Genomic DNA, 15,575 nt, shown 5'->3' with positions numbered 1-15,575 from the left:
ACAGAAGGCCCATGTGATCTTTGCCTATTGCTTCTGACCTCATGTCTCACTATTCCATCTCATGCTTTATGCTTTAGCAATGTTAAATTGCTTTTATTTCTCTGAACATCCATGTAGTTTCACCTTTCTGATTTTTGTACATGCTGCTTCCTCTGCCTGAAATGCCTTTTGTCAGCCTATAAAATATAGCTTAGTTTCATCTCCTTCAGGAAGGGCTAATCATTTGTTCCTCTCCTATACCTATATTCTTTCCACATTTTGTTGTTGAATTTATCCCATTCCAAGTTGGCTTTTAGTCTTTATCCCTTATTGTGAGATTATTGCATGGGCTTGGTTTTATTCAGGGGTAAGATTATTGTCAAGAATTGGCACCAGGTGTTTCTGGCACATAGTGGAGATCAGATGAAACTTACTGAAGGAAGGCAATGTAAGTTTAAAGTTTACTTAAGAAAATTAAGTTCAACTCCAAAGAGATTAATCTGATCAGTATGTAAACCAGGTTTCCTTTTGCTGTTTGGCTTTATACTGTGTCCTCTCTGTGCATGTCTTTGTTAATTATTATATTTCTGTATTGACTGAAAGGCAGTTTGGATAGTGAAAAGATATAGTAAAATGAAGAAATTTTGATATTTGAAATGATTTCAGTTGTATCAATTATGCTTTTTTTTTTCTTATTTGAGATACGGGATTTTTGAACGATGTAAAGAGTTGGTAGAAGCAGGATATGATGTCAGGCAACCAGATAAAGAAAATGTGTCGCTTCTTCATTGGGCTGCTATTAACAACAGACTGGATCTTGTAAAGTAAGATGGGATATGTGTGTTAATTGTGTATTTATAATTTTAGACCTCTCCTTCATTTATCTTTTTCTTTGAGTATTGAACCATGTGTAATCCTCGTGTAAAAGAACACCTGAAACTTTTTCTGCCACACACGTTGGTTATTATAAAGTTGAAAAGGACCTTAGAGACCATGCCTGGTTGATCCAAAAAGGAAGATTAGAGATAAAGCCAAGGGGGCCAATCATAAAGTTTAGGAAGTAAAAGTGAACATTTTTTAAAAAAGGAAAAGTATAATAAACTTTTTCAGAATAGAATGGGAAGTCTCATCTAGTTTAGAAGAAGCATTGAAATATTTTACATTTTACAGAACAGAGCCCTCAGAAATGATGCCGCATATCTACAACTATTTGATCTTTGACAAACCTGACAAAAACAAGAAATGGGGAAAGGATTCCCTATTTAATAAATGGTGCTGGGAAAACTGGCTAGCCATATGTAGAAAGCTGCAACTGGATCCCTTCCTTACACCTTATACAAAAATTAATTCAAGATGGATTAAAGACTTAAATGTTAGACCTAAAACCATTAAAATCCTACAAGAAAACCTAGGCAATACCATTCAGGCCATAGGCGTGGGCAAGGACTTCATGTCTAAAACACCAAAAGCAATGGCAACAAAAGCCAAAATTGACAAATGGGATCTCATTAAACTAAAGAGCTTCTGCACAGCAAAAGAAACTACCATCAGAGTGAACAGGCAACCTACAGAATGGGAGAAAATTTTTGCAACCTACACATCTGACAAAGGGCTAATATCCAGAATCTACAATGAACTCAAGCAAATTTACAAGAAAAAAACAAACAACCCCATCAAAAAGTGGGCAAAGGACATGAACAGACACTTCTCAAAAGAAGACATTTATGCAGCCAGAAAACACATGAAGAAATGCTCATCATCACTGGCCATCAGAGAAATGCAAATCAAAACCACAGTGAGATACCATCTCACACCAGTTAGAATGGCCATCATTAAAAAATCAGGAAACAACAGGTGCTGGAGAGGATGTGGAGAAATAGGAACACTTTTACACTGTTGGTGGGACTGTAAACTAGTTCAACCATTGTGGAAGTCAGTGTGGCGATTCCTCAGGGATCTAGAACTAGAAATACCATTGGACCCAGCCATCCCATTACTGGGTATATACCCAAAGGAGTATAAATCATGCTGCTATAAAGACACATGCACACGTATGTTTATTGCGGCACTATTCACAATAGCAAAGACTTGGAACCAACCCAAATGTCCAACAACAATAGACTGGATTAAGAAAATGTGGCACATATACACCATGGAATACTATGCAGCCATAAAAAATGATGAGTTCGTGTCCTTTGTAGGGACATGGATGAAACTGGAAAACATCATTCTCAGTAAACTATCGCAAGGACAAAAAACCAAACACCGCATGTTCTCACTCATAGGTGGGAATTGAACAATGAGAACTCATGGACACAGGAAGGGGAACATCACATTCCGGGTACTGTTGTGGGGTGGGGGGCGGGGGGGGCGGGGACAGCATTAGGAGATATACCTAATGCTAAATGACGAGCTAATGGGTGTAGGAAATCAACATGGCACATGGATACATATGTAACAAACCTGCACATTGTGCACATGTACCCGAAAACCTAAAGTATAATTAAAAAAAAAAAAAAAAAAGAAATATTTTACATTTTAATACTGCGAAGAATAGATAGATAGGAAATTTAACCTTTTAAAAAAACCAAATATGGAATGTACTTTTAAGTGGGCATGTATTGGATTGTATAAAATATTTCCCCTTCATAAAGCACTACTGCCTACCCATTGTTTCTTTTAAACAGCTTAACATGTAAAATGTACATGTGTATGTGAATGTGTGTATATTTTGTGTTATAGGATTAGATATTTAAAATCCTCAAAGTTTAAGAAATTTATTAAGGTTTAAAATGTTCTAACACACATGAATACTCACAGGCAAACTCCTCTTCTGTGGAAATAAACTGGCACGGTATTTAGATAATATGATGTATGAAGCTCAACTTTGAAGTAATAAGACTAATTCCTATAAACCATAGAAGAAAATCAGTCTCATTACCTTATATGTCCATCTTATACAGTGCCTCTCATCTCTTTCCCCTAAATACAGGGCAAAACATTCAAAATGTCTAACTTTTCCAAAAGGATTTTAAATTAATTCTTTACTACTTACTTTTAAAATTCATTCCCACATAGTAATTCTACTTTTAAACTGTTGAAGGTGACATAATTTTACCTTTCTCCTTCCGGTCAAGTAAGAATATCTGTCTGATCCTAAACCTTTTGAATATAAACAATGTCAAGAGTGCTGCGGTAGTTAGACTATGCAGAGAGTAGTTATGATGTATTTGATATGTAAGTTATAATGGAATGCTAATTACAGCAGGACTAATTACTTACATCCTAAGAATGTTTCATCAGGGATTTGACTGATTCTGCCATGTGAACCTTTCATGTTTCTACAGATGTGGGTGTTTTAGGGAGTATTACTATCATAATTTGTTCTCCAACATATTTATTACTATGAAAAAATTAGTATTTTCTTTCTCAATATGAAGCCTAAGTTTCAAATCTTATTTTCATTTGTGTCTGCTTTTAACAGGTTTTATATTTCAAAAGGTGCTGTTGTAGATCAGTTGGGTGGAGATTTAAATTCAACTCCTCTTCACTGGGCCATCCGGTAAGGTTTCTTTGAACGCTGAAATTAAATAGCCACATGTAGCTAGTGGTCACCATATCGAAAATCAGTTATAGACGATTTGAAAGGCTGTCTTTTCTTTTTTTCCCCCCCTTTATTTAAAAATAAATTTCAGCTTTAAAGAGTTTGCAGAAAGGATGTTTTCGATATTTAATTTAGGGCTTCATTATGATTATCCAACTCAAATATGTGTTTTATAGTTTCTTTTTTGTAATTAGAATTAATAATTTTCATACTTGGTAACATAAATAAAAGTAATATTTCAGTGAACTGCAAACTCAATCAGTTCAGGCTTATGACAGATGTCTATTTAGAAATTTACGATTTTATTTCAGAGGTGAGTTTCCTCTTAAATGTAAAGTATATCTCTATATCTTAGGGCCAAATGAGTCAACTCTTTTAAAAGTTGTTGCAGGATTAACAAGAAATTTTGAGTAGGTCAACTTAGAACATTTATATTGTGTGGTCACTCTCCTCTTTTCTCTGTTGTATATTGGCCATCTGAAACTGAAGTTAATAAGTCTTGAATACTTACCAGTTTCTTTTATTAATTTAAACTCCACTCTTGGTGGTTGGTGGGGTTGACAGGAATCTGAAACTGAAGTGAATAATTGTTCGTGTAAGTCAAGGAGTTGAATCTTTTCTCCATAGCCAAGAGTTTTGAAGCTCTAGGGTTAATTCATGCCCTTTAAGCTACTGAGGTTCAGTACTTTACATGAAAAATGAACCATAGTCAAGCATAAGAAAAGCATATGAATATATAGCTCTTAATATTATCACAGTAAACCCATAGTTTATGAATATTGTATTTCCGTATATCTGGCTTACGATTTTTTGATTTTAAAATGACAGTGACGTCTAAGTGGTCTTAGAATCTTCATTGTTACCATGTCGTAAAAAATTATTATTCACATATGGTAATGTAAGGTTTAAGGTAGATTGGGAAGTTATTAAGTTTATCACTTGCACTCAAGAATGATTATCCAGGCTGAGCGTGGTGGCTCATGCCTGTAATCCCAGCACTTTGGGAGGCCGAGGCAGGTGGATCATGAGCAGGAGATCGAGACCATCCTGGCTAACACAGTGAAATCCCATCTCTACTAAAAATACAAAAAATTAGGTGGGCGTGCTGCTACACGCCTGTAGTCCCCGCTGAGGCAGGAGAACCGCTTGAACCTGGGAGGCAGATGTTGTAGTGAGCCGAGATTGCGCCACTGCACTCCAGCCTGGGTCACAGAGCGAGACTCCATCTCAAAAAAAAAAAAAAAAAAAAAAACCCAAGAATGATTATCCATGTAGTTCTAAATTTGCAGCATCTAAGTTCAAAACGTTTGGACAATCACCATTGTTTCAAAAATCTTACTGTTAGGAAATATTTTTTATATGTAACCAAAATCCCTCATGTCTTAGGAATATCAGTCTCTCCCTGACGTTTTGCTTTTTCTGCATGCTACAGAATGGCTTTTTGTCTTCTATTTGCAGACAAGGACATTTACCTATGGTCATATTATTACTCCAGCATGGTGCAGACCCCACTCTCATTGATGGAGAGGGATTCAGCAGCATCCACCTGGCAGTATTGTTTCAACACATGCCTATTATAGCATATCTCATCTCAAAGGGACAGGTATGTTCTGAAATGTGTCTTATACTCCAGCTTTTATCATCTGAAGAGGTTGGGGAAATTATTAGTAGTAGTCTCTTCTTCTTTTTAAAGTGGAGGTTAATGGATATCCAGATATTCAGATATTAGCCTCAGTACGTTTAGCTATTGAATACTGCTTTTCAGCTTCATTGGAGGGAAAAGGATAGGTCATTTAGCTCAGTAACGTATAATAGATGTTTCTGAAACTTGTAAGCTGGTAATAGTTTTTCTTATGAACCCAGTAATTTGCAGTTTCTCAAAAACATGACTTCAAAGCCTGTATTTTTCTTCTAGTTGAATACAAAAATGGTAGTCAAATCACTAAATTAACCCATCATTTGCTTTCATTATTTGAGCCCAAATGGGAGGCCAATTTGAATGTATGTTTCTTATTGTTCTCTAAAGTAATTCCATGAAAATTGACTTGCCTTGAGAGGCACATGTTAAATTATAGGTTATTGTAAGTTTCACTGTCAATTATACTTGCCTGGAATATGTTTTCTGGTAGCAAAGCAGTTTATGTATTAGCAGACTTGCCTGTAAAAGGCATGAAAACGTGTTGGCACAAATGCTGTTGGAATGATTGTCCTCCCTTTAAATAAGCACTTTCTCTCAGACTTAGCTGATTGAAGTAGAATTATAACCTCCTAGGTTTCATTGTTGGAAAAATATGAATATATGAGGAAGAGTCCTGTCTGCTTCTCTTTGGGTGCCTTTCCAAGTCCTGTTCCCCCAAGGTCCATAAGAATCTTCAGAAGCTGAAACTGTTTTTCTTTGGCTTAGCTGAAACCATTGCTGTATACCTTAAACCTAGACCTGTCTTATTAAAAGGATTATATCCTCATGGAAATATGATTTCCTTTTTTTTCTGTGTTCCAGAAAATAGAAAGGAAATTTTCATATTTTACTATTTAAAACTTAATATGATAAGTCCAGAAAGACAAGTTGCCTCAGAAGATAGGGAGTTCACTATTTACTGGAAGTGTTTGAGTAGATACTGAATGACTTTGTATAAGAAATGATAATGCGAATTAATGTGTCAACTAAGGTCTCAACTAGGTGACTTTTAAGGTCTCTACCATCTCTTGTATTTGATGGTAGCTATCAACATTTTACTCTTTCCTTTAGCTGTGTTCACATCATATAACACTTTACATTATATATTCAGATTTTCTTTTTAAAAATATTTTGTGGAAATCCATGGATTTTTACCCTATGGAAGTGAGCAGAACATTCTTTTTATCTAATGATATTTGAACCTTTTATGTAGAAATAATGGTAGTATTGAATGTATTAAAGAGATATTTCTATTAAGAGAACAAATAGACTTTTGAGTGTATTTACAGTTATGCTAATTGTCTTCTTTTTGAATAGAGTGTGAATATGACAGATGTAAATGGGCAGACACCTCTCATGTTATCAGCTCACAAAGTAATTGGGTGAGTTTAATTTAATCTCCTCAATCTGATTCTTGGTCCCAACTATTTCTTTGCTGTGTATGTAATTTTAAGTATCTCTGTCTACGTGAGATGATAGTACATTGAAGAAAATAAGATTTTCCACACTGAGACTGTGATAATCGACTTTTAAGGTAGTTATAGTTAGAAAAGCATCCTTGAAATACATTTTCTCTTTTCTGATAGCTTTGACAAAAAGTTTGAAAGCTACTAATAAGAAAAAAATTTCCTTACCTAACAAGTAGATATACCTTGAAATATACTTGTTAACATGACTTGTATTTCTTCCTTTGGCTTTAAAAAAATGGCTATAATTTTAAATGTTCTCATAATTTGAAATCTAAGTGATAAATCTGCTTTCTGGAAAATATTAAATTTTGAGATTCTCTGACATCATTCTTGACTACTTTGCAAATATCATTAACTGAAAAGAGTCTGTATGTTCAGATCAGGCACTTACATATTTTAACTTTTTCTGTGTATTTATTTCTATAAACACATGATTAATGACCACTGTATAGTTCAACTTCTGGTATTTATCTAAGCAGATACTTGCGACAGTTCTCACTTTAGCAGTTTGTTTCTATGTTGTATTGAATCTCTGATTTTGCGTGTACTTAGGACTTCTCTTCCAGGAACTGTGTTAGTTCTAATGCTATTTCCTTTTTGTTCATGGAATGGTAGGACTGGAGGTAAAATTTTATTAAAAAGCATTTTCTCTTTGCTGGTAAATCTGAAGTCAGGTATAATCTCTATAAAGATATTGATGGAATAAATAAAGTAGAATATTGTTTTATTAAAAGAATCTCTTCAGTGGTCATGAAGGAAGGAAAGGTATTGGTAAAGTAAAAATATTTTACTGAATTCTGTCTTCTAGTCCATAACTTTCTAAGATACACAACTATTTTAGGACATAATTTATACCTGCTTTATTTAACAGTTGATTTGATGGAGAGTATGAAGTTAGCTCCTCAACTAAGACATACATTTAGTCTTTAATTGAATAAATAGCATAGCATTTAATATTGGCTAAAAAATCTATATTCAAAGAAAAGTGTCAGCCAATAGAACAACAATATGAAAGGAAAAGTTTGAAAAACGAAAGCAGTTATTCCACTGCATTGTTAAAATTATATAGCAGGTCGTCATTTTTTTTTTTAATCTCCTATTAGTACCTAGAATAGAACTCAGTACAAAGAAGTTTCTCAGTTCTGAATACTTAACTGAATGGTTAATTGATGGCATTATCTTAAAAGATTCATAATTTGCATTTACTCCTTAAGTCATCATCTCTGTTAATGCCTCTTGGTATTTTATTATTTTGAGACAGGCCAGAACCAACTGGATTTCTTTTAAAGTTTAATCCTTCTCTCAATGTGGTTGATAAAATACACCAAAACACTCCACTTCACTGGGCAGTTGCAGCAGGAAATGTTAATGCAGTTGATAAGCTTTTGGAAGCTGGTTCTAGCCTGGATATCCAGAATGTTAAGGTATGGCCAGGTATTTATCTCCCTTAGTTTGTTATATCTTGAGTTAGAAGATTGATAAATTAATGTAAAGATAAGCTATATATTTGTTTTCAGTTACCCCAAGATAGATATAAATTATAATAGCTGGCTATCCTTGGAATAATGTGTTGAGTCTATGATTCTGGTGTGTTTAAAAAAAGTTTAGCACTCATAATATATTAAAAATGCTTTTAAACTTTTTACCCCACTCTTTTTTAAGGGAGAAACACCTCTTGATATGGCTCTACAAAACAAAAATCAGCTCATTATTCATATGCTAAAAACAGAAGCCAAAATGAGAGCCAACCAAAAGTTCAGACTTTGGAGGTGGCTGCAGAAATGCGAGGTATTTTCATATGGGGTCTTTTCTATGGGATAGATGACTTTTTTTGTTCATTTGGTTTTGTTTATTAAGGCATCAGAGGAAACCAGGGAGCTGGCTTTTTGCTACATTATATCTTCTGACTATATCTTTCCCCCGCATCCTATATTACCCAAAGTTGGAAATTTGGCACTTTCATTGACTATTTATTGTTGGCCCTCAACTAGATGCTCTAAAACTGCTTGTTACCTTATGAATATTATTGTGTACTTCCACATTTATTTAATGAATGTATTGAAATGCAAAAGGTTTTGATTTTTAGAGACACAATGGGAAAAACACCTTGTTGCAAGGAGTTTTATAGAAGCTTGTAGGAATAGTTTATTCCTTACTAAAATTTTATTTCTTGAAAAGAAAATAATAACATTTACAATGTTTCCTTAGAATCATGAGGACTTCAAAAATGATAGTGTTGAAAACTTTAGGCATATGATGTCACTTCATAAAAGAAAACCCTGGAATTTTGAGAGATTAAGTCCAAATTTTATTCGTTTTTTTAGCTTAGCAATTCTTGAGTGGTGTAGCTCTAAACTTTAAAATGAACTGAATAATGGAAAACGTTAGAAACTTCAGCTTATTCTCATGAATGGCTAAGAAAATCTAAGTCGTAGAAGCGAATACTATTTAAATTGTTAAAATGGAATATTGGATTGATTCCACTGTTTCTAGTGTTTTCAAATATGATACCATCATCTTATTAATAATAATTAGTAATTGTACTTTCAGAGTGATTCTAAATTAGCAGACACCATATTCTTATGTAGAGGATCATCATGAATGCTACACTGCTTTTGCATTAGGCATGTGGAGTGGGGAGAGAAAGAAATAGTGGTTACTCCTCATTCTCCTTTGCCAACTCCTCCACTTCTCCCCTATCTCTTGTTGGTAGGGTGCCCCAGGATTTTGTTACTGAACTTCTTTGCTGTCTATTCATTCCCTAAATGCCATCTATATGTTGATAACTCCCATATTTGTCTCTCTAGTCTAGACCTTTCCATACTCATATACCCAGTTACCTACTTGACTCATCCGCTTTGATGTCTAATAGGCATCTCCTGATACCCTCCCCACCCTTCGCCTGGCTAAGCCAAGCCTTCTCCATCTCAGTAGCTGGTAACTCCAGCATTCCTCTGTCTTCGCCTTTTTTTTTGTCATACCACATATGCAGTCCATTAGAAAGATGGGTTAACTAGTTCAGCCTTCAGTTTATATCCAGAATCTGACCCCTTCTTAACACTCTACCACTGCCGTGTTGGTTCAGCAGATGAATCTCCTAAAATGTAAGTCAGGTCATGTCACTTATCACCTCACATTCCTATGATGTCTCCTCATTTCTCCCAGAGTTAAAGCAAAGTCTTTATGATGGCCTATAAGGCCCTTTGTCATCCAGGTTTTTATATCTATAAAATTCACTTAGTATATTTATTTGTCTATCTTCCCCAGCTAGAATTTAAGTGAGAAAAAGATCTTAAATTCATTGATGTGTCCCAAGTGCCTAGAATAGTACCTTGCATATAATATGCCCTCAAGTATTTGTTGAATGAATAGGGCAGCTTGTCTGTAAGAGTGTTATATCTAGGATTTAGAATTTTGAGATCCATATTTAATTCTTATCTCTGTTCTGAGATTATGTTGCTAGGAGATTCTAAATTTACATTAAAAAAAATCTAAACTAGCCCATTTTGTGTCATCATGCCAATTGGAATTGGAAACATTTTAAAGATTTAATGTCATTTGAAATTATCCACTCCTAGATACGGCTTAGAGAGGTGAAAATGGAAGAAGAAAGAAGGAAGCCCTGCTTGCTTTCAAGGTTTCATATCTTGTCATTAAAGACTGCATTGCACAAACATGGGACCCAGCTTCAATTCAGTCAGACTGTTGTTTCATAGAAGTTTCATTCTTTTAACTTTGCCAAAATAAACCTGAATTAGTAGCATCATGAGGACATATTTCAATCTTTGATCTCCATGTGACATTTGACACTGAGAACATCCCCCTTCTCGAAACTCTCTTACCTGGATTCCCTGAAACCTTTCTTTCTGCCAGTTCTCATCCTGCCTTTCTGGTCAGTTGTTCTTGGTTATTTTTGGTGACTTTGCTTTTTTCCCCTCAAGTGTTTGTTTTGGCTAAGATTCTGCCCCCTTTCTACCTGCACACAGTCTTTGGGATGTTATTCACTCATGGCTTTACCACCTATGTACTGATAAATTTCAAGTCTTCCAGAATGCTAGACCTACTTTTGACTGCCTGCTGGATGTCTCCTAGATGTCCATAGGCATTTAAAATTCTACGTTCTCCAAACATAGCTCATCTTTTCTGCAGACCTATTGCATCTGACCTTCTGCATTAGGGATGGCATGGTGCAGTGCCCAGGTTGGAGCTCTTATAGTTCCCTCATTGAGTCTTTTGTATTAATTTCTACGTAGTCCCTTGAGCTTGCTTTATGCTTTCCAATACAGAATACTGTTTGCAAGAAGTTATTTTGAAAAATCTTAGCTTTCATTAACAGTTTTCTAAAAGACCACCATTTCTTGCAGAGAAGAAAAGCAAAACAAAATATGTTTAAGCAACATTTTATAAAATGTAGGGCTTTTAAAAGATTGTTTCCCACTTTGGGAGGTCGAGGCAGGTGGATCGCCTGAGGTCAGAAGTTCAAGACCAGCCTAAGCCTGGTCAACATGGTGAAACCCCGTCTCTACTGAATATACAAAAATTAGCCAGGCATGGCGGTGGGTGCCTGTAATCCCAGCTACTTGGGAGGCCGAGCCAGGATAATCACTTGAACCCGGGAGACAGAGGTTGCAGTGAGCCGAGATTGCACCATTGTGCTCCAGCCTGGGCAACAAGAATGAAACTTCATCTCAAAAAAAAAAAAAAAAAAAGATTGTTTCCAAGATGTACAATCTCTCAAACCTCAAATTTATCAATCAGCAATTTTAGAGGAAAACTTTGTGTTAGTTTTGTTGTTGTATTAATTGTTATTATACCCTTTGGAAGTAGTTCTTATATTGCACTATTATTAGATACTTAAGAGGTGAAATCCATAAAGTTCTAAAATTCTGAATCTCTTCATAGCTCTTCCTGCTGCTGATGCTTTCTGTGATTACCATGTGGGCTGTTGGATACATATTGGACTTCAATTCCGATTCTTGGCTTTTAAAAGGATGTCTTCTAGTAGCATTGTTTTTTCTGACATCTTTGTTTCCAAGGTGTGTATGTTAATTTTTGCAAGGCTGGTTATTGTGTTTCTGATTTTATTTCCTACTTCTGTTGTTGATTAGCTGGAGTCACAGATTTTTATCATGCTGTAAATATTACTTACCATATAACAGCATCCTGAGGGTGGATGGAAGGAAAGGGCTCTGGTAGCATATTATTTGGCTGAAAGCAAATTGCTCAACCCAGTAACTTGGTTGACTTGACAGTTGGTGGAAAATAAATATCCTGGGTCATGTTTTAATTGTTATTTTTGGTGAAAGATGGAGAGATTTTTGTAATCATTTCATAATTATTCAAGATTTTGTAATCATCTTGAAGCATTTTTGCTCATTTTTCAGAAATTGTTTCCTTTTTCTAAATTTATTTTAAGCTAGTTATTTTTGCTGTCAGTCATTTTTAGTTGAGTTAAATTGTGAGAGGTTATAAAATAGTAAATACGGCATGGTTTTATTTTTAGGACAATATTTATACATGATTATATATAGTTAATGGTTAAGAGTCAGACTGCTTGAATTCAAGTCAAACTTTACCACATGACAGTCTGACATTGAACAAGTTGCTATAAAATGAGGGTTAACTGTTGTGATAATGCCTGCCTCATGGTTAACACATGTAAACACATAGAACTATAGCTGACACATAGTACTCAATAATCATATCATCCCCCATCTCTTCTTCTCTCTTTCCTTTCTCAATAAAATGGCATCCACTTCCTCAAATGAATATGGGTGTCATGCTTGGATTACTGTCATCCTCTCCTCACCTCCCATGTCCAACCCATTACCAAGTGTTCCCCACCTGCCTCTCTCCATCTCCACAACTCGCATCCTAGACCAAGTCTCCTCACTGGTCTCCTGACTTCTTATCTCCCTAGAGTTTACCCCCACTTAGCAATCAAGGGAGGCTTTTAAAAAGCAGATACGTTCTTTCTTTTCTCCCTGCTTAAAGCCCTCTAGTAACTTTTTCTTGTACTCAGAACAAAATCCAGACTCCTTGCCTATGGGATATTATGTGATTCATTCCCTCCCCAGTGACTTCCTCTCTTCCCCTTCTCCTCACTGCACTGTACCTTCTTTTTCACACATCAGGCTCATTCCCACCTGGGGCCTTGGCCCCTGCTTGGGTCTCTGTCTGAAGTGTTGTGACACCTTATCTTTTCATAGTTGGATATGTCATATGGGCCTCAGTTCAGCTGTCACCTGCTTAGTGAGGCCGTCCCTGGCTGATGCTGCTTCATCCCTGTTTATTTTCTTGTAGCACTTAATCACTTTCCTGCAATGTAAAGCCCATAAAAGCAGGAAACTTGTCTCTGCTCTTAAACATTTTCATTCACTGAATGAAAGAAAAATGTAATGATGATGATCCATAGAAAAGAATCTAAAAGGAAATACAGGGTTGCTCTTTGCAGATTATGATTATGAGTATTCCTCTGTCTTTCTGTCACTTGCCAGCATTCTCTGGCATAAGCATGTCCTGCTTTTGTCATAAGAGCAAATGAAGTATTAGAGGAATCTTACTACTGTATCTCCCAAGAGCAGGACAATTGGCTGGAAATGAATTAGAATTTAAATGTAATGTGAAAACTCAAATTTCTGAAAAATAGCAAAATGCCTAAAATTGTCTGCTATTCAGACAACTTGTAACTTAGAGATATTTATTCACTTTCCACTAATTGGATTAACTTGGGCTTTAAATAAATTTTAAGCCGAATCAGTAGGGATCAGAGTCATCACTCCTTTTTCAGAGAGGAAGCAAGGGCTGGTAATATCTACTCCCCTAGGATAGGAACATTTGAGATTGTGTTTGGTTATTTGTTTATTGTAGTTGAAGCCTACATTATAAAAATGGACACAATTCAAATGTGAGTCAAATGCATATGACAACTTTATTCATACATCCTTTATTTCTCGTATTCCTCTATAGGGTCCCAATTTCATGGAGGAAAGCAACTGTAAACTATTATTATTACAGGGCAGTTGCTTATTGATCCGGGCTGTTAACCTGACACCTGTCAGGAGCAGACATGTAGTGGTAGCAGGCTCTTGTAAATTAGTAGTTCATTGCATTACCTAATTGGTCAAATGCATTTTTTGCTGCAAGATCTCCGACAGACCATACCCTGGAGGTTGCAAGGGTTTCATCTGGCCTATTTTGGCAGCATGTTGAGCATCTAAAGTTTGGACTCTTTAGTTCTTCTCAAATATGAACTTATCATTATTATGGTTATGATCCCGGTAGCTAATTTTTCTTAACCCTTCATACCTACTGTTAACCATTTTTTTTCCTGGAATAAATTTTAAAATATATTCAGGTAAACTATATTCATGCATAAGATGACTGTGGTGAGTATTTGGTGTAAAAGACATTTTCTTTTGAAACTGCAGTATCTTGGATAAATTTTATGTGAACCACAAGTTGCCGGTGACCCAAGTGAGATTGTTAGCGTTCTGAATACTGATATCATTTTTAGCCTTTGTGTGTCTTCTTATATGAAGTGTCTACTTCTCAGGCTGATTATAGGATGAATGTGCTTAAGGTCGTGTGCATCTGTATGCTTAACAAATATCATTTTAGTCTCTGGAAGAAAGCTTGCTAAATGTAAAGGTGAATCTCTAAGTATATAAATTTTTGCATTATAGTGTATTTAAAAATACATGCCAAAAAAGAAATAAAAATATATATCTCAGTAGAAATACAAGATTCATTGAAAACATATATTAAATTGTTGTGAATTAAATATTGTATGAGTTGGTTAGAAGAACTAGAACATACACTTCTTGAGAGTCGTTGTGCTTTAGTTTTCTCGTGTGTGAAATGGGGGGTATCATGTTGCATAACTCTATTACCACATGAAAAGTGACACATAGTAAGCACTCAGTATGTGAAAGCTATTACTGTTGCTGCTGGTATTATTATTACTACCATTATTATTTAGGGAAATTTAGAACTAAAATTCATACAAGTCATACTAATAACTTATATTTATCTTTTTTCTTTTAGGTTCTTGGTTGGGTATAAGAACCTTGTATACTTACCAACAGCCTTTCTGCTAAGTTCCGTTTTTTGGATATTTATGACTTGGTTCATCTTATTTTTTCCTGATATCCTTTAAGCATCAATTTTGATGCATATTTCATTTTGCCTTTAAAAAAGAGTAATGTTATTGTTAGGAATTTAGGTATTGGAAAAGGCCCAGGGAATGCAACTTATATTTACATTCATTTAATGGTTCTGGATGAAGATGTTTAATGTTGAAAATCTACTTGATTCTAAAAGTAGTCTCAGAGTACATTATGGAAACAGTAAGTATCTAGTATTTATTACTCATAGGAGGGGAACAGTAGAATGTATTATTGTTTTACTTGTACCATAATTTGTTGGATTGTCTTGAGATTCCTTCAAGCTCAGATGGGTCTCATAATTTGGTCAGCAGTTACAGTTAATTAATACATTTTCTGAGTACTAAGACGGACTGAATGAAAGGGATATTGGGGAAAATATGGCTTCCTCAGTAATGGTAAGTGTTAGTGGTATTATCTAAGGCAATGATTCTCAATCCACGGTGAAAATAAATTTACTTTGCCACTCAACATATATGTAAAACAAAGACTGTACTCCTAATGTATGCTTTACCCTATGGTGTTATTTCATCCCATTTCCTTTTTAAAAAATTTTAATCACGGCCCATTTAATTCTTTCATGACCCGCTAATGAATAGCAGCCAGAGATTAAAACAAAAACAAACAAAAAAAGTACTCATCCAAGGAATAGGTTTATTACTTAAGGATCAGGGCCCAGG

At 35.2% G+C, this 15,575-nt stretch overlaps 1 protein-coding gene across 2 annotated transcripts in view; it reads left to right on the top strand.

Annotated features, from left to right (window-relative positions):
• Positions 1–15,575, top strand: part of ZDHHC13 (zinc finger DHHC-type palmitoyltransferase 13) — a 55,290-nt gene that overhangs the window by 22,749 nt on the left and 16,966 nt on the right. For both annotated transcript variants that reach the window (XM_058446850.1, XM_058446849.1), the window contains exons 3-10: positions 681–803; positions 3,464–3,541; positions 5,042–5,186; positions 6,579–6,643; positions 7,992–8,154; positions 8,393–8,518; positions 11,633–11,766; positions 14,777–14,879. In XM_058446850.1, coding sequence (XP_058302833.1) covers positions 5,058–5,186; positions 6,579–6,643; positions 7,992–8,154; positions 8,393–8,518; positions 11,633–11,766; positions 14,777–14,879 — 720 coding nt within the window. In that variant the 5' untranslated portion in view covers positions 681–803; positions 3,464–3,541; positions 5,042–5,057. The remainder of the gene's footprint in view (positions 1–680; positions 804–3,463; positions 3,542–5,041; positions 5,187–6,578; positions 6,644–7,991; positions 8,155–8,392; positions 8,519–11,632; positions 11,767–14,776; positions 14,880–15,575) is intronic.

This window comes from Hylobates moloch, unplaced genomic scaffold, assembly GCF_009828535.3.
Source record: "Hylobates moloch isolate HMO894 unplaced genomic scaffold, HMol_V3 SCAFFOLD_11, whole genome shotgun sequence".
Lineage (NCBI taxonomy): Eukaryota > Metazoa > Chordata > Mammalia > Primates > Hylobatidae > Hylobates > Hylobates moloch.
This window is presented reverse-complemented; position numbering and strand designations above follow the sequence as displayed.